General features: G+C 41.5%; 1 protein-coding gene across 1 annotated transcript; it reads left to right on the top strand.

The window, feature by feature from the left end:
* The first annotated feature begins 23,154 nt into the window (after positions 1-23,154).
* On the top strand, positions 23,155-24,099 carry LOC130360937 (taste receptor type 2 member 9-like). The gene has a single exon (XM_056563493.1). The coding sequence runs from the start codon at positions 23,155-23,157 to the stop codon at positions 24,097-24,099; it is 945 nt and encodes a 314-aa protein (XP_056419468.1).
* Positions 24,100-24,592: the final 493 nt, after the last annotated feature.

The following is a 24,592-nucleotide window of genomic DNA, read 5'->3' as shown; positions in this document are numbered from 1 at the left end:
TGGGGGACAAGTATGCTCCTAATATGGGGAAAACTGAAGCTTCTGGCTTTGGGCCTATAATTTTTTGAAGTTTAGCAGTAGCTAAATACATGCTTAATGCAAATGTCAACATTGATCTTTAAATTTAAGGGGTTATGAAACCCTCTTGGGTACTGGGTACTGCAAATGCATGCTCCAGACTCATTCTGTGTCTTTCACAAACTACTTGCCTCCCTGGTGCCTCAGGCCTTGGGCCTATAATTTTTTGAAGTTTAGCAGTAGCTAAATACATGCTTAATGCAAATGTCAACATTGATCTTTAAATGTAAGGGGTTATGAAAACCTCTTGGGTACTGCAAATGCATGCTCCAGACTCATTCTGTGTCTTTCAGGAACTACTTGCCACCCTGGTGCCTCTGGCCTTGGGCCTTAAATTTTTGGATATTTAGCAGTAGCTAAATACATGCTTAATGCAAATTTCAACAATGATCGTTAAATTCTCGGCGCTCTGCCAGGGCCTTCTCCTACCCCCGCCTGGGCCGATCCGAGGACCTCACTAACCAACTCACTAACTAATTCAATCGCTTATAGCGACGGGCGGTGCGTACAAAGGGAAGGGACTTAATAAACGCCAGCTTATGACCCTCACTTACTGGTAATTCCTCGTTTTAAGATTAAATAATTGCAATCACAGATCCCTATCACTGAAAGATAGAGAGATGCTAATCCGTTCAGTGGAGCGCTAGTGCGGCCCAGGACATCTGAGGCCATAACACACCTGTTATTGCTCGATCTCGCAATTGATCCGGCAAGGTAAGGAGTTATTAAAGCCTCTTGGGTACTGCTGAGGCCTACTCCTGACTGATCCTGGTGCAATGTATGGGGTAATTAAACACTCTTGGGTAGTGTTATTGTTAAATTTACTGGTAATTTTATCAGTAATAAAATTGAATTTTGCAGAATGCTAACCGTTACACAATGGAACGCTTGTTGCGTGTGATTTTTTTATGAAAAAAAAATAGATGGAGAGGGATTAACTCTGCTTAATCATTTTTGGCAATTAGAATCCTTTTGTGATCTGATCTTTTGGAGACAGATGCACTTACACACATGTAATAATTTTTTTAACCAAATTTCAAACATTGTGTGGTTTCTTACTTTTGAGAAGAATGTCTTTGGGTGGTCCACCATCCTGCATTATAGAGTCTTTTGAACTGCTGTATATGCACTTGTTTTTTAAAAAAAAGGTATTTTGTCGATAAAATTTTGCGTTTTTTTGGGGTGGATTGTGAAGCCCGGGTGACGGGTATGTAGTGTGTACTCGTGCATCAGTCAACTCCAGTCTGTGTCCGTTAGGCAATATATGGGTTACTGATGCAGCAGAGGTGGGGCCTTGGTCTTGGAATTTCAATTATTTAAAAAAATTGAACATATTGTGTGGTTTATTATATTATAGAAGAATGTCTTTGGGTGGTCCACCGTCCTGCATTATAGAGTCTTCTGAACTGCTGTATATGCGATTGTTTTAACAAAAAGGTATTTTGTCAGACAATTTTAAAAAAATGCGTTTTTTTTGGGGGTGGATTGTGAAGCCCGGGTGTGTACTCGTGCATCAGCCAACTCCAGGCGGTGTCTTTCAGGCAATCTATGGGTTACTGATGCAGCTGAGGTAGGGCCTGGGTTTAGGAATTTCTATTTAAAAAAAAAAAAATCAGCAATTGTGTGGTTCATTATTTTTGAGAAGAAAGTCTTTGGGTGGTCCACCGTCCTGCCTTATAGAGTCTTCTGAAATGTTGGATATGCGCTTGTGCTTACACAAAGTTGTAAAAAAAAAAAAAAAAGTATACAATTTTGTTGATTTTGGGGCGGATTGTGAAGCCCTGTGTGTACTGGTGCATCAGCCAACTCTAGGCTTTGTCCTTCAGGCAATAAATGGGTTCCTGATGCCGCAGAGGTGGGGCCTGGGTCTGGGAATTTAATATTTTTGGATTGCGGGTGCTACAAATAAAGATAGACACACCCTAATCCGTTCAGTGGAGCGCGACTGCGGCCCCGGACATCTGAGGGCATAACACACCTGTTATTGCTCGATCTCAGGAGAAGGGGGTTCATCATCGGGAGAAGAGAGTTGCAGGTAGCCCTTGAGTCAGCAAGGCAGTAACAAGGTTGGCAGTCAGCCTGGTGTGGCAGTAGTGGAAATTCTGGAGCCAAACGTGCCCAGGGGAGACCACCTGCTTCGCGGCAGCTTACCTTTCCGGGAGTTATCGGGTTACCAGCACCGGTCGATGAAAGATAGAGACACGCTAATCCGTTCAGTGGAGCGCGCCTGCGGCCCCGGAAATCAGAGGGCAGAACACACCTGGTATTGCTTGATCTCGCAATGGATCGTGCAAAGGTAGGGGGTTATTAAAGCCTCTTGGGTACTGCTGAGGCCTACTCCTGACTGCTCCTGGTGTAATGTATGGGGTAATTAAACACTCTTGGGTAGTGTTTTTTTTTAATTTACTGATAATTTTATCAGTAATAAAATTGAATTTTCCAGAATGCTAATCGTTACACAACGGAACGCTTGTTGCGTGTAATTTTTTTATGAAAATAAAAAAAAAAAATATGGAAAGGGATTAACTCTGCTTCATCATTTTGGGCAAAAAAAGTCCTTTGGTTATCTGATCTTTTGGAGACAGATGCGCTTACACACATATTGATTTAGTTTTTGTAAAAAAATTTGAAACATTGTGTGGTTTATTATTTTTGAGAAGAATGTCTTTGGGTGGTCCACCGTCCTGCATTATAGAGTCTTGTAAACTGTTGGATATGTGCTTGTTCTTACACAAAGGTATTTCTTTAAAAAATTTCTAAAATGTTGTTGTTTTTTGGACGGGATTGTGAAGCCCGGGTGTGTACTGGTGCATCAGCCAACTCCAGGCTGTGTCCTTCAGGCAATATATGGGTTCCTGATGCCGCAGAGGTGGGGCCTGGGTCTTGAAATTTCAAATTTTCCGATAGCGGGTGCCACCAATGAGAAATATTTGACAAAAATTTCATATATTGTGTTGTTTTTTTGGGGGGGATTGTGAAGCCCTTGTGTGTACTCTTGCATCAGCCAACTCCAGTCTGTGTCCTACAGGCAATATATGGGTTACTGATGCCGCAGAGGTGGGGCCTGGGTCTGGAAATTTCTAACTTTTGGATAGCGGATGCTACCAATGAGAAATCTTTTGTCAAAAATGTCATATATTGTGTTGTTTTTTTGGGGGGGATTGTGAAGCCCCGGTGTGTAGTGTACTAGTGCATCAGCCAACTCCACGCTGTGCCTTTCAGCCACTAAATGGTCTCCTCTTGCCACGCTATGTCCACGCTATGTCATTCAGTCACTATATCGTCTCCTGACACTGATGCCACCACCAGGCTCTGTCACTGTGCTGCTGTGTGGCAGTGATTCTAAGAGTGATGCCGGTAATCTGCATGCTATTCTGAATAACAGTATTATTTCACTACCCCAGCACACTCCATATGCATTTTACGACACAGCAAAGTGTTCTATACCCCTATAGAGGCTGTATGTAGGCTAGAAATAGCCTTTTTTAACATCGATTCGCCGCGAACAAATTCGAATCGAAACAAACCTTTCTGGAAAATTCGGCGAATCGGCCGAATCGAATTTTTGAAAAGTTCGCTCATCTCTAGTTAAAGAATTAAAAGTTTGGTGGGATCACAAAGCTTTGACCACCTATCTCACAGAGGATATTGTCCCGAGAGGTCTACGCCTAAAAAAACGACCTGTGAGAATGTACTCTCCGCAATTTGAAATGAAGTGGGATAATGCATGTGGACTTTAACCCCTTAAGGACGCAGGACGTAAATGTACGTCCTGGTGAGGTGGTACTTAACGCACCAGGACGTACATTTACGTCCTAAGCATAACCGCGGGCATCGGAGCGATGCCCGTGTCATGCACGGCTGATCCCGGCTGCTGATCGCAGCCAGGGACCCGCCGGCAATGGCCGACGCCCGCGATCTTGCGGGCGTCCGCCATTAACCCCTCAGGTGCCGGGATCAATACAGATCCCGGCATCTGCGGCAGTTCGCGATTAAAATGAACGATCGGATCGCCCGCAGCGCTGCTGCGGGGATCCGATCATTCATAACGCCGCACGGAGGTCCCCTCACCTTCCTCCGTGCGGCTCCCGGCGTCTCCTGCTCTGGTCTGTGATCGAGCAGACCAGAGCAGGAGATGACCGATAATACTGATCTGTTCTATGTCCTATACATAGAACAGATCAGTATTAGCAATCATGGTATTGCTATGAATAGTCCCCTATGGGGACTATTCAAGTGTAAAAAAAAATGTAAAAAAATGTAAAAGTAAAAGTAAAAAAAAAGTGAAAAATCCCCTCCCCCAATAAAAAAGTAAAACGTCCGTTTTTTCCTATTTTACCCCCAAAAAGCGTAAAAAACATTTTTTATAGACATATTTGGTATCGCCGCGTGCGTAAATGTCCGAACTATTAAAATAAAATGTTAATGATCCCGTACGGTGAACGGCGTGAACGAAAAAAAATTTAAAAAGTCCAAAATTCCTACTTTTTTAATACATTTTATTAAAAAAAAATTATAAAAAATGTATTAAAAGTTTTTTATATACAAATGTGGTATCAAAAAAAAGTACAGATCATGGCGCAAAAAATGAGCCCCCATACCGCCGCTTATACGGAAAAATAAAAAAGTTATAGGTCATCAAAATAAAGGGATTATAAACGTACTAATTTGGTTAAAAAGTTTGTGATTTTTTTTAAGCGCAACAATAATATAAAAGTATATAATAATGGGTATTATTTTAATCGTATTGACCCTCAGAATAAAGAACACATGTCATTTTTACCAGAAATTGTACGGCGTGAAAACAAAACCTTCCAAAATTAGCAAAATTGCGTTTTTCGTTTTAATTTCCCCACAAAAATAGTGTTTTTTGGTTGCGCCATACATTTTATGATATAATGAGTGATGTCATTACAAAGGACAACTGGTCGCGCAAAAAACAAGCCCTCATACTAGTCTGTAGATGAAAATATAAAAGAGTTATGATTTTTAGAAGGCGAGGAGGAAAAAATGAAAACGTAAAAATTAAATTGTCTGAGTCCTTAAGGCCAAAATGGGCTGAGTCCTTAAGGGGTTAAGGACTTGGAAGGTAAAATAATCAATAAGCTGGATTATATTGAAAAAGATATCATGAACATTAAAATGAGTAAATTTGATAGAGCCACTAAGGACTATAAGCATGATTTGATCTTTTCTTGGTTCATGGATAAAGGAAAAGACACTCAAACACCTCGTTCTATACTGCGAAATACATCTAAGAAGCAGAGTAAGAACAAAAATTAAAAAACGCAAGGGAAAAACACAACACAATACAATTTAATCTATTTTCTACCATACTTGATGTTAATAAATTTGCTGGAGACCTAACCTTACGGAGAATTTTTTTCGAAATATAAGAAGGTAGAGGTATCAATATAAAAGAAAACATTGATGGTCAAGGTATCTGTAATGATTTCTCCGATCAGATCAATTTGCTTCATCTGAGAGGTTTGGAAAATGAATCGACCAGTATGTCTAATGAAGTATTGGGTAAACAGTTCCACACCACCAACCCTGGTTTCTATCCTGTGGCCTCCCGAACGGAGGCCCTGGATAGATACCAGGAGTTGGTGGAAAAAGATCTTGTGGAATTGCATATATCCTGGTCCAGAAATAACACTTTGGGGAATCTGAATGGAGCAGAAAAGTTAGCTCTTAAACAGTTAAGTGAGAATACCAATATTATAGTACGCAACGCTGACAAGGGCGTCAATATTGTCGTGCTGGATGCAGGATTATATGCTAAGCAAAATCTAGTGATGTTAGATAATGAAGATATCTACAGGAGACTAACACGATACCCCACGGACTGGGTAAAAAAGAAACTCAAAAAGGTACTGAGTGAGTGATGGAGCATGGGTATTTTGAATGAAAAGATGGAAAAGTATTTACTAGTAGAAAATCCCATAATGCCCGTCTTTCACTCATTGCCTAAAATACACAAGGAACTCTTTCCTCCACCTATGAGACCCATAGTGGCAGAAATAGAGTCGCTAGTGGAGAGATTGGGAGAGTGGGGGGGATTTCTACCTACAACCTATAACAAAAATCACCCCTACATACATAAAGGATACGGGACATGCCATCACCATATTTGAAAATAAAGAGTGGAAAGATAATTTTGCGTTTGTTTCATGTGACGTTGTTGCTCTGTACCCCTCCATACCCTGGGAAAGGGGTTTGGATGCACTCAGATTTTGTCTTGATCAGTATAGTCCATACTCCCCTGGCCTGAAGGAATACCTCATCTTGGCAGTTGAATTTTTGTTAAATCATATTTTTTTATGTTTGATGGGGTTTATTTCCTTCAGGCCAGGGGAGCACCAATGGGGGCTAAGTACTCGCTAATATATACATGATATTTTGGGAAACACAGTATATCTTTGCAGACAGTAATCCTTTCTCTGAGTACATCCAATGGGTGGGTCATTTTATAGACGACCTCCTAATCATATGGAGGGGTACAGAGCAACAATATAAGAATTTTTTGAGTTACATTAATAACAACTATTTAAATTTACAATTTACGTCACATTACAACTGTGAAATGATGGACTTTCTCGATGTCACCTTGTCTATTGCTGACAGAAAGATTATTTTCAGCCCTTATCGCAAGGTGACATCGACTAACTCCATCTTACTGGCCACATCATGCCACCCTAGGCATGTAGTAGAAAATATTCCATACGGTGAATTATGCCGCACAAGGAGAAATTGTACACTGGAGAATATATACATTAGGGAGGGGGAACAGTTAAGTAAAAGGCTAGAAGAACGAGGGTATGGGAAAGAAAGTCTGGAGAGAGCGACACGGAGGGTTAAATTTAAGGATAGAAACAACACAATGGGAGACAGGAACAAGAACAAAGATAACAGACAAAGGAACTTTGATAATAAACCCACCTTTTGGCCTATAGCTCACAATTCACCTGTATTAAACATATATTAAAAAAACACTTAACGTATATACTCGAGTATAAGCCGAGTTTTCAGCACGATTTTTCGTGCTGAAAACACCCCCCTCGGCTTATACTCGAGTGAACTCTCCGCCCTCAGTGGTCTTCAACCTGCGGACATCCAGAGGTTTCAAAACTACAACTCCCAGCAAGCCCGGGCAGCCATCGGCTGTCCGGGCTTGCTGGGAGTTGTAGTTTTGAAACCTCTGGAGGTCCGCAGGTTGAAGACCACTGCGGCCTTCGACATCATCCAGCCCCCTCTCACCCCCTTTAGTTCTGTACTCACCTCCGCTCGGCGCTGGTCCGGTGCTGCAGGACTGTCCGGTGGGATAGTGGTTCCGGGCTGCCATCTTCACCGGGGAGGCCTCTTCTCCGCGCTTCGGGCCCGGCCCCGGAATAGTCACGTTGCCCTGACGACGACGCAGAGGTACGTTCATTACCAACGTCCCTCTGCGTCATCGTCAAGGCAACGCCTCTATTCCGGGCCCGAAGCGCGGAGAAGAGGCCCCCCGGTGAAGATGGCAGCCCGGAACCACTATCCCACCAGACGACCTCCCCACCGGACAGTCCTGCAGCACTGGACCAGCGCCGAGCTGAGGTGAGTACAGAACTAAAGGGGGTGAGAGGGGGCTGGATGATGTCGAAGGCCGCAGTGGTCTTCAACCTGCGGACCTCCAGAGGTTTCAAAACTACAACTCCCAGCAGGCCCGGGCAGCCATCGGCTGTCCGGGCTTGCTAGGAGTTGTAGTTTTGAAACCTCTGGAGGTCCGCAGGTTGAAGACCACTGTATCAGACATTGACAAGCGGTGATGATGATGACATGTGGTGATGATGACAAGGGGATGATGAAGGGGGGTGTGGGATTATGACAAGGGGATGATGAAGGGGGGTGTGTGGGATGATGACAGGGGGATGATGAAGGGGTGTGTGGAATGATGACAAGAGGATGATAAGAGGATGATGACAAGAGGATGATGAAGGGGGGTGGGGATGATGACAAGGGGATGATGACAAGGGGATGATGAAGGGGTGTGTGGGATGATGACAAGGGGATTATGACAAGGGGATGATGAAGGGGGGGTGTGGGATGATGACAAGGGGATGATGAAGGGGGGTGTGGGATGATGACAAGGGGATGATGAAGGGTGTGTGTGGGATGAGGACAAGGGGATGATGAAGGGGGTGTGTGGGATTATGACAAGGGGATGATGAAGGGGGGTGTGGGATGATGACAAGGGGATGATGAAGGGGGGTGTGGGATTATGACAAGGGGATGATGAAGGGGGGTGTGGGATGATGACAAGGGGATGATGAAGGGGGGTGTGGGATTATGACAAGGGGATGATGAAGGAGGGGTGTGGGATGATGACAAGGGGATGATGAGGGGGGATGATGACAGGCGGTGATGATGAAGGGGTGATGATGAAGGGGGGATGATGACAGGGTGATGATGACAGGGTGATGATGATGAGGGTGTTAATGACGGGGGTCTGGATGATGACAGGGGGGGATGATGAATTTCCCACCCTAGGCTCATACTCAAGTCAATAACTTTTCCTGGGATTTTGGGGTGAAATTAAGGGCCTCGGCTTATATTCGGGTCGGCTTATACTCGAGTATATACGGTACCTTTATTAGAAGTGGATGAGATACTGAGGACGGTTGTCTCAGAAGGTGTGAATATAACACCTAGAAGGGATCCTACTTTGGGTGCGGTCCTTTCGCCTAGTCTGTTTAACACCAGAATTCAACAGGAACGAAGGGAGGATGGATGGCTTAGATATGTTGGTAGTGTGGGATGTGGACATGGCAGGTGTATCACCTGCAGGTATATGGAGAAAACTAATAGTTTCACATCCCACACTACCAAGCTGTCATACCCTCTATGTAGTTATATAAATTGTTGTACGGATTATGTGATTTACCTAGCGGAATGCACACAATGTAAACTACAGTATGTAGGGTCAACCAGTATTCAGGTGAAGGTGCGGATTAGAAGGCATATCTCAGATATGACAGGTCTGAAGGTGGGAGTGTCATCATTAACAAAACATTTCTGCAATGTACATGGAGGTAATGCAGCAAATTTAAGTGTAAAAGGCATAGAAAAAATTAAGAAAAAAATCAGAGGGGGCGATATGAGAAAGCATCTCCTGAACAGGGAAACGTTTTGGATGTTTTCGTTGAAAACCATATACCCCAATGGTTTGAACCGCAGACTGGATTTGATAAGTGTGTACTAAAACCAATAACTTGTATACTAAGGGTTCTTCTTTATATTTATTTTTATTTGATTCTATTTTTTTTTTTCATTCTGCTCTACATTACATCCCTGTCTATTGTAATAATAATATTAATAACTGGCTAGGCTGGTAAAATAATGATTATGTATAATTGTCTGTATATTTATATTTCCACTCTAGAAATGAATGACCACTGTTTGTAACTGGGAGATGTAATATCTAGATGTGTTAATAGACTAAATATAATGAAGTTAGATATATGGATCCATATCGTGTTTTCCTGTTACCCATTGTTTTTATATATCACGTGATGTGTATGCACATTATTTTAACGAGTTGTTATGTGTTGGTCTTCACTCTCTGACAAAGCACTGAACAGCGTGAAACGCGTCAGGGTGACCACTGCGACTGTATGTCTTGTCATCAATAAACACAAGTTTTATATCTGAACCCCTGGTGCCTGATATTGTGGTTTGTACCTGGATGTTACAACGTGCATCTGCATTGACAATATAAACTGTACATTATAATTGCATAATAGTTGTGCACAGGTGAATTTTAAAATCATTATCAACTGGGCGGGGAGATGAATCCACTCACCAAAAATGTACATACGAGTCGCCACAAGGATACCATTGCCAAGGGAGACAGCATGTGCCGGCATCAGAGACCGGAAGCAACGGCTCCGATAGAGAATCATGTGATCTTGCGTGTAAAGCGCCGTAGGGCATGCGCAAAACAAAAAACATCAACACTGTCGGCCATCTTGGTTATGGGCACACCCATCCACATAATCGCAGGGAGCACAGCCGTCTTCAGTGCGCGATCATGTGAAACAAGAAAAAAGGCTAAATGCCACAATGGAAGCACACCCAGAAGTCAATATGTAGAAAATTATCAATTTATTTATTAACACCATAAATCTGTAACAAACAAAGACACAATAAAAACATTTAAAAAGCTACAAAGAGCTGTACTACATCAGTGGGACCTGTAGGGATCACCACTGGACATGGGTGAAACATCCAGGGGTTCCCCCTATAATGACCGTACCAGGTGGCCTAGAATATACAGAGTATACACAAAAAAATCAAATACACAGCTTAATGCAGTGGCAACATGATAGCACACAATAGCCGCATAAATAGCATACAATAAAACGCATAAAGAAAGGTGCCAAAGCTTGTGATGGAAGCAATGTGTCTGAAAAATGAGTACAACAAGAAATAATATACTGATAAGAGATCACCACAATGTGCCGGCCACAGACGGAGGAAAGGGGAAACGAAAACAATAACCCAATCAGCCCATGTCAGTGCGAGATCAAGCGCAATGCATAGCAAGGCGGAGGGTGGAGCCCCGTCCCCGCCTAGCAAACCTATCCTTCCTACTGTCCAGAGCACCAGTGTCCCTGATGTTGCCGGGTTTCGGGGGCGCTGTTTGGCACCATATGAACACGTGCAACCTCTTTCCTTCTGTGTTATTCGGGTGGCTGTCATATACATTGATGGCTAGGTGGTTAGATGCAAATAAAGTTATCGTTGTAGGTAAGTTCATAAATCCATTGTAATTCCTTGCGTTTAAGCATCGCCACTCTGTTACCACTCCATTTGGGTATCGGTAGATGATCTAGTAACATAAATTTCAGGTCATTTTCAAAATGTCCATACTCTATAAAGTGACTAGGGACTGGCAAATCAGTCCGTTTTTTTGCGAATAGAATAGCGGTGTTCCTTCAATCTAGTCTTGGCATCTAGTGTGCTCTCGCCTACATATAATAAATTACAAGGACATTGTAAGATATATATATAACGTGGGTGGAGTTGCATGTAAGATAGTAACGGTTTCTATATTTTTTACCAGTTTGTGGATGTGTAAATTATTTTCCCGTCATCATATATGTGCAATTCACACAAGTACAACACAGGTAAGAGCCCTTACTCGCTACTGTTAGGTATCGCTGATTTGGTTTGTTAAGGGAAACGTCAGACTTTACTAGTTTATCCTTTAAATTTGTCGCTCTGCGTTAAGACAAAAGTGGAGGATTAATCATTTCTGTGATGTGTGGCAACACAGTGCTTAAAATCTGCCAGTGTTTCTTAACAATACATGCAATTGCTTCAAAGTAGGTGGTCACAAATGCAATTCTATTATCCTGTTTCCTGCTTTACTGTGTTGGTCTGTAATAGTTTATATCTATCTAGAGTTTGCACTTTATTCTTGCACGTGGTTAGCAAGGATCGTGGATAGCCTCTATTCATAAAATTGGTACACATACAGTCTAAGGCATGATCAATGTTGTCCTCATTACTCACAATTCTTTTTACTCGCATCATCTGTGCAGTGTATATAGTTATGTATATACAGTGGGGATCAAAAGTTTTGGCAACCCAGGTAAAAATTTGTATTAATTTGCATAAAGAAGCCAAGGAAAGATGGAAAAATCTCCAAAAGGCATCAAATTACACATTAGACATTCTTATAATAGAGCAGAAAATGGATTGGATCCAGCTCCCAGAGAGAAAATGGTGAATAAAACTTAACGTTTAATGCTCATGTTAAAAACAATTCGCCATAGAGATGGCAAGTGACATGTCACTCCTAAAAACAGGTGAACGCCTAGTCTTATAATATGTCAACAAAAGTTAGATTTTATTTCCATAATTTTCGCTTTCAAAATAACAGAAAACAATAAAATGGCATCTGCAAACATTTGGGCACCCTGCAGACTTTATAGCATGCACTGCCCCCTTTGCAAAGCTGAGACCTGCCAGGATTGTTCTCAGTCATCATCTGGGAAGACCAGGCGATGTCAATCTCAAAGGTTTTAAATGCCCAGACTCATCTGACCTTGCCCCAACAATCAGCACCATGGGTTAATCTAAGCAGTTGTCTAGAAACTGAAAATAGTTAATGCTCACAAAGCTGGAGAAGGCTATAAGAAGATAGCAAAACATTTTCAGATGTCAGTATCCTCTGTTCGGAATGTAATTAAGAAATGGCAGTCATCGGGAACAGTGGAAGTAAAAGCAAGATCTGGAAGACCAAGAAAATATCAGACATAGCTCGCAGGATTGTGAGAAAAACAATTCAAAACCCACGTTTGACTGCACAATCCCTCCAGAAACATCTGGCAGACACTGGAGTTGTGGTACACTATTCCACTATAAAGAGATACTTGTACAAATATGGTCTTCATGGAAGAGTCATCAGAAGAAAACCTCTTCTACGTCCTCACCACAAAAATCAGCGTTTGAACGTTGCAAATGAACATATATACAAGCCTGATGCATTTTGGAAACAAGTTCTGTGGACCGATGAGATTAAAATTGAACTTTTTGGCCGGAATGAGCAAAGGTACTGTTACACTATGCGCTCCGGCCTCAAACGCTGGTCGTGAGCGCATGGTCCCCTTACCTTCTGCTGCCGATGGGGCTGGGACTTGCATCGGGGGACGCACCCCGCATGCGAGACCCAGTCCGCTACTCTCCGGGTGTTTCTCCTGCCTCTGCCTCCACCTCTCTGCTTCGGCGCACATGTCCCCGTCCCTTTAGGCGTGAGCGCACCGGAGCATTAAGATTTAAAGGGCCAGTACGCTCATTAGTGTAACCACCTGTGGCATTTTTATTAATTCCTCCACCCTCCTCAGTTCTCTGCCGGATCTTTGTTGCCTTGTGCCCTAGAGAAAGCGTTCCTTTGTATTGCCTTGCCGTGTACCAGATCTCCTGCTCTTGTGACTTGACCTTGCTCCTCTGCAGCCTGCCTACTGAACTCCTGCTACGTCCTGACCACGCTACTGTGCCGCCTGCCCTGACCTACTGCTATCCAGACGACGAGTTGCCTCATCCCTCCTGTGCCTCGCATCTCCTCAGCCGCATGTGTGGTCGACTGTTCAAGGGGTAGCAACCTGGGTGTCGCCTGCAGCTGCAAGCCCATCCTGCTTTGCGTTGGGCTCTGGTGAAGACCAGCGGCACCTTAGACTCTGCTCCCTGGTTTGGTCCGAGTCATCTGCCACACAGGTCCAGCAGATCCACATACACCAGAGTCCTGTCTTCAGAAACGTGAGTGTTACAGGTACGTTTGGGTAAGAAGGGGAACAGAATTTAATAAACCTCTGTCCAATTGTTAAGCATGGGGGTGGATCAATCATGCTTTGGGGTTGTATTGCAGCCAGTGGCACAGGAAACATCTCACGAGTAGAAGGAAAAATTGATTCAATAAAATTTCAGCAAATTTTGGATGCTAACTTGATGCCATCTGTGAAAAAGCTGAAGTTAAAGAGACGATGGCTTCTACAAATGGATAATAATCCTAAACACACCTTGAAATCCACGGGGATTACATCAAGAGGCATAAACTGAAGGTTTTGCCATGGCCTTCACAATCTCCTGACCTCAACATAATTGAAAATCTATGGATAGACCTTAAAAGAGCAGTGTGTGACAGAGCCCAGAAATCTCAAAGAACTGGAAGACTTTTGTAAGGAAGAATGGGCAAAGATACCTCAAAACAAGAATTGAAAGACTCTTGGCAGGCTACAAAAAGCGTTTACAATCTGTGATACTTGCCAAAGGGGGCAGTACAAGATATTAACTCTCCAGGGTGCCAAAACTTTTGCAGATGCTATTTTTTTGTTTTCTGTTATTTTGAAAGTGTCAATGATGGAAATAAAATCTAACTTTTGTTGACATATTATAAGAATGTCTAATCTGTAATTTGATGCCTTTTGGAGATTTTTCCATCTTTCCTTGGCTTCTTTATGCACAGTAATGCAAATTTTTAGCTGGGGTGCCCAAACTTTTGATCCCCACTGTAGTATGAATAATATATGTTATATTATAATAATTTCATTTTTTTGGGGTTTATATTATATAGTATTTATAGTAGCGATAGATATGGCAGTCGAACCAGGTGTATAGGTCTTGTAGGTTATAGGTCTTGTAGGTTATATGTAGTGTGTAGTAAAGATGTGTGTATTGTGTTTTCTGTGATATTTTCCCGAGTTTGGGTGTTTTGAGTTGTAGTTTTAATTTTCTTTGTTGGTTTCTTGGTAAAATGTAGTTAATATATTGATATATATGTGCATGTGTGTGGTATAGAGTTAGCTTATTATTATTAAATAAAGAGAAAAAAAGAAAAAAAAATACATGGTGTGCAGTGTGAGTGTTTGTTGTGTTTTCTATTTGTAATGTATGATTTTTCCCAAGTTTGGGTGTTTTTGAGTTAAAGCGAAATAGTGCTATTTTTATTTTTCTTATGAGTGTGTTGTTTGGTTATGAAAGGTGTAGTATAATATTTCTAGTTCAAGTAGGAAAGCTGGGCTGGCCGGTTAGGAAGGGTCTATGTTTGTTTATTTTTCATGTAAAGTTGGGTTTATGTTATTTCATGCAGTTGTTTTTAGTTATGGCAAAGTTGTGCTGGTTTTGTGTTTTTTATGATTTATTTTTTTTCTAATAAAATATTTACAGGATATAACTCAGGATCAGTACAGGATAAGTAATGTAATGTATGTACACAGTGCCCTCACCAGCAGAATAGTGCGTACAGCTCTGCAGTATAATACAGGATATAACTCGGGATCAGTACAGGATAAGTAATGTAATGTATGTACACAGTGACCCCACCAGCAGAGTAGTGAGTACAGCTCTGGGGTATAATACAGGATAGAACTCAGGATCAGTACAGGATAAGTAATGTAATGTATGTACACAGTGATCTCACCAGCAGAATAGTGAGTACAGCTCTGGAGTATAATACAGGATATAACTCGGGATCAGTACAGGATAAGTAATGTAATATATGTACACAGTGACCCCACCAGCAGAATAGTGAGTACAGCTCTGGGGTATAATACAGGATAGAACTCAGGATCAGTACAGGATAAGTAATGTAATGTATGTACACAGTGATCTCACCAGCAGAATAGTGAGTACAGCACTGGAGTATAATACAGTATATAACTCAGGAACAGTACATGATAAGTAATATATGTACACAGTGACCTCACCAGCAGAATAGTGAGTACAGCTCTGGAGTATAATACAGGATATCACTCAGGATCAGTACAGGATAAGTAATGTAATGTATGTACACAGTGACCTCACCAGCAGAATAGTGAGTACAGCTCTGGGGTATAATACAGGATATAACTCAGGATCAGTACAGGATAAGTAATGTAATGTATGTACACAGTGACCTCACCAGCAGAATAGTGAGTACAGCTCTGAAGTATAATATAAGATATAACTCAGGATCAGTACAGGATAAGTAATGTAATGTATGTACACAGTGATCTCACCAGCAGAATAGTGAGTACAGCTCTGGAGTATAATACAGGATAAGTAATGTAATGTGTGTACACAGTGACCCCACCAGCAGAATAGTGAGTACAGCTCTGGGGTATAATACAGGATAGAACTCAGGATCAGTACAGGATAAGTAATGTAATGTATGTACAAAGTGACTCCACCAGCAAAATAGTGAGTGCTGCTCTGGGGTATAATATAGGATAGAACTCAGGATCAGTACAGGATAAGTAATGTAATGTATGCACACAGGGATCTCACCAGCAGAATAGTGAGTACAGCACTGGAGTATAATACAGTATATAACTCCGGAACAGTACATGATAAGTAATATATGTACACAGTGACCTCACCAGCAGAATAGTGAGTACAGCTCTGGAGTATAATACAGGATAGCACTTAGGATCAGTACAGGATAAGTAATGTAATGTATGTACACACTGACCTCACCAGCAGAATAGTGAGTACAGCTCTAGAGTATAATATAAGATATAACTCAGGATCAGTACAGGATAAGTAATGTAATGTATGTACACAGTGATCTCACCAGCAGAATAGTTAGTACAGTTCTGGAGTATAATACAGGATATCACTTAGGATCAGTACAGGATAAGTAATGTAATGTATGTACACACTGACCTCACCAGCAGAATAGTGAGTACAGCTCTGGAGTATAATATAAGATATAACTCAGGATCAGTACAGTATAAGTAATGTAATGTATGTACACAGTGACCCAACCAGCAGAATAGTGAATACAGCTCTGGAGTATAATACAGGATAAGATCATAGTTATATAGTTAGTATGGTTGAAAAAAGACATACGTCCATCAAGTCCAACCAGGGAATTGAAGGGAAGGGTGTAAGGGGATAAGGGGAAGGGATGTAATTTTATAATTCTGCATAAGCATTAATGTTATTTTATTCCAGGAATGTATCTAACCCTGTTTTAAAGCTGTTAATTGTTCCTGCTTTGACCAGTTCCTGAGGTAGACTGTTCCATAAATTCACAGTCCTCACGGTAAAGAAGGCGTGTCGCCCCTTTAGACTAAACCTTTTCTTCTCCAGACGGAGGGAGTGCCCCCTCGTCCTTTGGGGGGATTTAACCTGGAACAGTTTTTCTCCATATTTTTTGTATGGGCCATTTATATACTTATATACGTTTATCATATCCCCCCTTAAACGTCTCTTCTCAAGACTAAACAATTGTAACTCCTTTAATCGCTCCTCATAGCTAAGAGGTTCCATGCCCCATATTAGTTTAGTCGCGCGTCTCTGCACCCTTTCCAACTCCGCAGTGTCCCTTTTATGAACAGGCGACCAAAACTGAACAGCATATTCCAGGTGAGGCCGTAACAATGCTTTATAAAGGGGGAGTATTATGTCCCTGTCCCTTGAGTCCATGCCTCTTTTGATACATGACAAAATCCTGCCAGCTTTGGAAGCAGCAGCCTGACATTGTGCTATTCTGATCTGATCTACAAGTACACACAGATCCTTCTCTACCAGTGACTCTGCCAGTTTAATCCCCCCTAAGACATACGACGCATGCAGGTTATTAGTACCCAGATGCATAATTTTACATTTATCCACATTGAACCTCATTTGCCAAGTGGATGCCCGGACACTTAGTCTATCCAAGTCATCTTGTAACCTATACACATCCTCTATATACTGTACCATGCTACAAAGCTTGCTGTCATCTGCAAAGATAGAAACAGAGCTGTTAATGCCATCCTCTATATCATTGATAAATAAATTAAACAACAGCGGGCCCAGTACTGAACCTTGGGGTTCACCACTAATAACCGGGGACCAATCAGAGTATGAATCATTGACCACCGCTCTCTGGGTACGATCCATGAGCCAGTGTTCAATCCAGTTACAAACTAAAGTTTCCAAGCCCAAAGACCTTAACTTACCTGTCAGACGTTTATGAGGGACAGTATCAAATGCTTTAGCAAAATCCAGAAACACTATATCCACAGCCATTCCTCTATATACACAGCCCCCCTCTATATACACAGCCCCCCTCCATATCCACAGCCATTCCTCTGTCAAGGCTTCTACTCACCTCTTCATAAAAGCAAATTAGATTGGTTTGACAACTTCTATCCTTAGTAAACCCATGCTGGCTATCACTTATAATATAATTATCCCCTATGTATTCCTGTATGTAATCCCTTATAAGTCCTTCAAACAATTTACCCACAATGCACGTTAGACTTACCGGTCTATAATTGCCTGGCGAAGACCTAGAGCCCTTCTTGAAGATTGGCACCACATTCGCCTTGTGCCAGTCCCTTGGCACAATACCAGACACCAGAGAATCTCTAAATATCATGAACAAGGGTACAGATATTACTGAACTTACCTCTCTAAGAACTCTTGGGTGTAGTCCATCCGGTCCTGGAGATTTGCTTACATTTACTTTACTTAACTTACCTTGTACCATCTCTACATTAAGCCAGTTCAGTACATTACATGATGTGTTACCAGCACTGACCTGTACATGATGTGTTACCAGCACTGACCTGTACATGATGTGTTACCAGCACTGACCTGGCCAATGTCAGCTCCTTTTTCCATAGTGTATACAGAACTAAAGAACCCATTCAGTAGCTCCGCCTTCTCTTCATCGCCCGTGACAACCTCCCCATTATCATTATTAAGGGGTCTTACATGCTCTGTCCTTGTTTTTTTTTTTGGTATTTATATATCTAAAAAAATATTTAGGATTAGTTTTGCTTTCTTTGGCCACCTGTCTCTCACTTTGAATTTTTGCTGTTTTTATTACATTTTTACAGATTTTATTAAGCTCCTTGTACTGTTTAAATGTTATAGCTGACCCATCAGATTTGAATTTTTTGAAAGCTATTTTTTTGTTGTTTATTGCTCTTTTAACATCATTTGTCAGCCATGTAGGATTTAGTTTTAATCGTTTATATTTGTTCCCCTTTGGTATATATTTAGCTGTATAGTTATTTAGAGCTGATTTAAAGATGTCCCATTTACCTTCTGCATCAGTATTTGAGAACACCTCCCCCAGTCTATGTCCTGTAGTGCAGCCCTCAGCCCAGGGAAGTTTGTCTGCTAGTTTGCTCTGCGTTGTTGGAAATGATCAGACCCAACAAGGCATCACTTCTTGTTGGGTCCTCCACAAACTGGCCCATAAAATTATCCTGCAATAAATTTAGGAATTTTCTCCCCTTTGTAGTTTTAGCCAGCCCCCCGGCCCCAATCTATATCTGGATAGTTAAAATCTCCCATTATTACCACTGTACCTGCCCGGGCGGCCCTCTCTATTTGTTTATACAGCTGACCTTGTATCTCTTCAGTGATATTAGGGGGTCTGTAGATTACACCAAATACTATATTTTCAATATTTCCCTCCTTTTGTAATTCTACCCACAATGATTCCACCTCCTCAGAATCATCACACACTATGGCATCGTTCACACTGACTTTCATACCACTTCTAACATACAGACAGACTCCACCACCTTTTCTGTTCATTCTCTCTTTGCGAAACAATGTAAACCCCTGCAGATTAAAAGCCCAGTCATGCGAGGAGTCCAGCCATGTCTCAGTGACCCCAACTATATCACCAGCCATGCCTCAGTGACCCCAACTATATCAATATTTTCCTCCAGTATCAAGGCCTCAAGCTCCCCCATTTTATTTGCTAGGCTTCTGGCATTTGTGAACATACACTTTACATTTCCATAAAGTTTTATACATATAGTCTCACTAATGGGATTTTCAGAGTTTTTGGGGTTAATGTTATTTTTTGAGTTATAAGGGCTAATTGTACTATTTAAGTTATTCGGGCTAATGGGATTTTTTGAGTTATTGGGTCTAACGTTATTATTTAAGTTATTGGAGCTAATGGGATTTTTCGCGTTATTGGGTCTAACGTTATTTAAGTTATTGGGGCTAATGGTATTTTTTGAGTTAATGGGGCTTATTGTAGTTATCATATCCCCCCTTAAACGTCTCTTCTCAAGACTAAACAATTGTAACTCCTTTAATTGCTTGGCACAACACCAGACACCAGAGAATCTCTAAATATCATGAACAAGGGTACAGATATTACTGAACTTACCTCTCTAAGAACTCTTGGGTGTAGTCCATCCGGTCCTGGAGATTTGCTTACATTTACTTTACTTAACTTACCTTGTACCATCTCTACATTAAGCCAGTTCAGTACATTACATGATGTGTTACCAGCACTGACTTGGCCAATGTCAGCTCCTTTTTCCATAGTGTATACAGAACTAAAGAACCCATTCAGTAGCTCCGCCTTCTCTTGATCTCCCGTGACAACCTCCCCATTATCATTATTAAGGGGTCCTACATGCTCTGTCCTTGGTTTTTTTGTATTTATATATCTAAAAAAATATTTAGGATTAGTTTTGCTTTCTTTGGCCACCTGTCTCTCATTTTGAATTTTTGCTGTTTTTATTAAATTTTTACAGATTTTATTAAGCTCCTTGTACTGTTTAAATGTTATAGCTGACCCATCAGATTTGTATTTTTTGAAGGCTATTTTTTTGTTGTTTATTGCTCTTTTAACATCATTTGTCAGCCATGTAGGATTTAGTTTTAATCGTTTATATTTGTTCCCCTTTGGTATATATTTAGCTGTATAGTTATTGAGAGTTGATTTAAAGATGTCCCATTTACCTTCTGTATCAGTATTTGAGAACACCTCCCCCCAGTCTATGTCCTGTAGTGCAGATCTCAGCCCAGGGAAGTTTGCCTTTTTAAAGTTATATGTTTTTGCCTTCCCCGCCTGTCTTTGTTTTCTACATTTTAAGTCAAAAGTAACTATATTGTGGTCGCTATTACCAAGGTTTTCCCGCACAGTTACATTACCAACCAGCTCTGCGTTGTTGGAAATGATCAGATCCCACAAGGCATCACTTCTTGTTGGGTCCTCCACAAACTGGCCCATAAAATTATCCTGCAATAAATTTAGGAATTTTCTCCCCTTTGTAGTTTCAGCCAGCCCCCGGCCCCAATCTATATCTGGATAGTTAAAATCTCCCATTATTACCACTGTACCTGCCCGGGCGGCCCTCTCTATTTGTTTATACAGCTGACCTTGTATCTCTTCAGTGATATTAGGGGGTCTGTAGATTACACCAAATACTATTTTTTCAATATTTCCCTCCTTTTGTAATTCTACCCACAATGATTCCACCTCCTCAGAATCATCACACACTATGGCATCGTTCACACTGACTTTCATAACACTTCTTACATACAGACAGACTCCATCATCTTTTCTGTTCATTCTATCTTTGCGAAACAATGTAAACCCCTGCAGATTAACAGCCCAGTCATGCGAGGAGTCCAGCCATGTCTCAGTGACCCCAACTATATCACCAGCCATGTCTCAGTGACCCCAACTATATCACCAGCCATGTCTCAGTGACCCCAACTATATCAATATGTTCCTCCAGTATCAAGGCCTCAAGCTCCCCCATTTTATTTGCTAGGCTTCTGGCATTTGTGAACATACACTTTACATTTCCATAAAGTTTTACACACATAGTCTCACTAATGGGATTTTCAGAGTTTTTGGGGTTAATGTTATTTTTTGAGTTATAAGAGCTAATTGTACTATTTAAGTTATTGGGGCTAATGGGATTTTTTGAGTTATTGGGTATAACATTATTATTTAAGTTATTGGGGCTAATGGGACTTTTTGCGTTATTGAGTCTAACGTTGTTATTTAAGTTATTGGGGCTAATGGTATTTTTTGAGTTAATGGGGCTTATTGTAGTTATTGAGTTATTGGGGCTAATGGAATTTTTTGAATTATTGGGAGTACAATTTTTCGGGCTACATTAATTTTTATGGCTGGTTTGTAACCCATGGATCTCCTTATCCACTGCTCTTAACCTCCCCCCACAGGACTCCTCTCCACCCACCATTATGTCCTGACCCCTCTCCAACCTATCCATCCCACTGTCTGCCTTCTTTGCTTTATTATCCTCCCCCCACTCACCTAGTTTAAATACTCAGCCACCCCTTCCAGGATTCTCTCCCCCAGCACAGCGGACCCCCTTCCATTCAGGTGCAAATTATCCATAGAATAGAGTCTGTACCCCAATGAAAAGTCAGCCCAGTGCTCTAAAAACCCAAACCCTTCCCCCTTACCCCACGACTTAAGCCATGCATTTAACTCCCTAAGCTCCCGCTGTCTTTCCTGCGATGCGCATGGCACAGGAAGTATTCCAGAGAACACAACCTTAGAGGTCCTTCCCTTCAGCTTGGCACCTAGTTCCTTGTATTTATTCTTCAAGGACCTCCACCTACCATGTATTCTGTTGTTGGTTCCCACATGGACCACGACAGCTGGGTCATCCCCAGCCCCCCCTAGTAATTTGTCCACCCTTTTCACCACATGCCGAACCCTGGCACCAGGGAGACAGCAAACCATTCGGTTGAGGTGGTCTTGGCGACAAATTATGCTATCCGTCTTCCTGATTATAGAATCCCCTACCACAACTAACTGTCTTGGCCTACCTGCGTTATCATCCCCCACACTACTAGTTGAGCTGTTCCCCCGGCTGTTAGGGAGACCAGTATCCACTAGGGTTGCCATTTCTGATACTGAGGCCCTCGCATCATTGCCCAACTTGGCAATTTTACTTGGGAGATCAGAAGCAGAAGTGACCTTCCTTTTCCTTGCCCCCTTTCCAGTCCCTCTAACTACATTAACCCAGCTCACTACTTGGGCCTCCTGGCTAGTTTCTCCAACCTCCATTTCTACCCCACTAACTGCTTGCTCTGTAAGATTGTCAATCGCCCTCAATGTTGCATTTTGCTCCTCTAGATCTCTAATACGAGCTTCCAGGTGGGCAACATGCTCACATTTGTCTCAGCGGTATTCACCCTGAAGCTGCTGCTCCAGACATGTATACATGTGGCACAATGTGCACTGAAGAAAACCTCCAATCCTGCTGTCCATATCCTTGGTGACAAACAGCTGTTATTAACTACTAAGAAAAACTACTTTTATCAAGGGAGTGTAATACTTACAGTTACAGTGGGTCCTGCTTACAACTCCTGCTTTTTAAACTTCTGCGTATAAAACTTCTCAGATGTTAACACTTTAGAATACAAACCAAAGCTTCAGTTAGACTCAGCCAGAGCAGGGCTCACAGAGTATCCCAGTTAGTTTTAAACACCTGAGAGTAGTTTATCAATTAACCAGGTGTGCTACAGACCAGAGTGGAAAAAAAATACAAGGGTTAGATCAAAAATATTAATTATTTATATTATGGCTAACCAGGTGAACATATGTTTTACTTATTTTTCCATTTTTACTTTAAAATATGTAAATGATCTTGCTATGTTATGTGATCTGCTTTCCATTTGTAGACCTGTGCCAGCTCGGAATCTTTCCGATGCTTTCTGTGTTTCCGATGTAAATCAAGGACAATAACAAATGATGAAAACATTGTATAAAACTTTGGTAGAAACTCACAATCTTATCAGGATCCTCACAGTACAGGAGAGATGGCTGATCCTACAAAAGGTGACACCATGGTCCTGTATCTGGATGTCCTGGTCCCGGCACTGATCGCTCTTATACCTGGACTGGTGATAAACTCATTTATTATAGTCATCAATGTCACTGACTGGTTGAATGGAAGATCGGTGACTCTTGTTGATCTCATTATAACTTCTCTTGGGATTTCACAGATGTGCACTCAGTGTGTTAATACACTCAGTCTGATTGTCTCTACAATCTTTAAGAACAACCTCCATGTGAATGTAACTGTGTTTATTATGGAAGCACTCTATTCTTTCATTACTTATACCAATGTTTGGTTAACAAGTCTTATGTCCATTGTCTTCTGTCTGAAGATCTCCAACCTCCGCACCAGACTGTTCCTGTATCTGAGGAGGATGATAGATCAGAGGACTGTGCATTTCATTGTAGGATCAGTTCTTCTCTCCGCTATCAATTGTTTGTTGCCTTTGTTGCCGGCCATCATTCATGTGACCAAAGGTGGAACATACAATACAACCATGGGTAGTTTATCAATAGATTGCAAGCTTACTGATTCTTTATACATTCATATTATATCATCAATCATCCCACTACTTTTCTCTTCCATCTCCTCCGTCCTCCTCTTCACCTCGTTGTATCGTCACATAACAAAGATGAAGATGAGCGGGAACTTATCCATCAATCTGGAGACATATTATTCAGCCATGACATTTGTATCCATTAATTTTATATACAACATTATATACGTTATTATTCATATGGTTACTGTCTTTATCTTCCATTTATACTGTGAGTATGTTCCATGGTTTTACACTGTCTTGGAATTGCTACCAGTTCTACATTCCTCCTACCTGATCTACAGAACGGCCAAACTGAGAAGTCACATGTCCAAGGTTGTTCAGAACGTCATTGATTTCTTATTCCAAAAGAAAAAGTGCAGAGACTAGAGAGGACATAGAAATAGTAGCTCTATCATGTAACTAATGTCATTGAGAGGGTATATATATCAGAGCCCACCTCTTATATAAGTGGCTAAAATAGAAGGTCAGAGGAGATCCAAAATCCAGAGGACCTAACTTAAGGAGGTATTCTGCCCTAGGACATCTTATCTCCTATCAAAAACATAGAGGATAAACTGCATCCCAACATTGTGAACATTTATGTTGAAACGCCGATTTCAGCTGGCCGTGGCCATGATGTCATGCCCTTCTGCTTCATGATATACTATTACATCACATTTTGGAGGTAGATAAAAAAAAAAAGCTCTCCAGGTTTCTTTTATTACTGTAACTGGGTCATGTGATCACAAGTCTGAGTCATAGAAAATCGCACTGTTTAATGTGCCAGAGAAAGTGATCAGTTTCGGATCACCTGACGTACTGCGAACCACAGGATGGCATTATAAAATATCAGATCCCTCCTGCTAGCTCCCATAACATT

The sequence above is a fragment of the Hyla sarda genome, chromosome 3 (genome assembly GCF_029499605.1).
Source record: "Hyla sarda isolate aHylSar1 chromosome 3, aHylSar1.hap1, whole genome shotgun sequence".
In the NCBI taxonomy this organism is placed as follows: Eukaryota; Metazoa; Chordata; class Amphibia; order Anura; family Hylidae; genus Hyla; species Hyla sarda.
The sequence above is the reverse complement of the archived record's forward strand: the minus strand, read 5'-3'. Positions and strand labels throughout refer to the sequence as shown.

Bases quoted from the DNA above. Each gene is read 5' to 3' on its own strand.
- LOC130360937 (XM_056563493.1), top strand. From the start codon at position 23,155: ATGGCTGATCCTACAAAAGGTGACACCATGGTCCTGTATCTGGATGTC.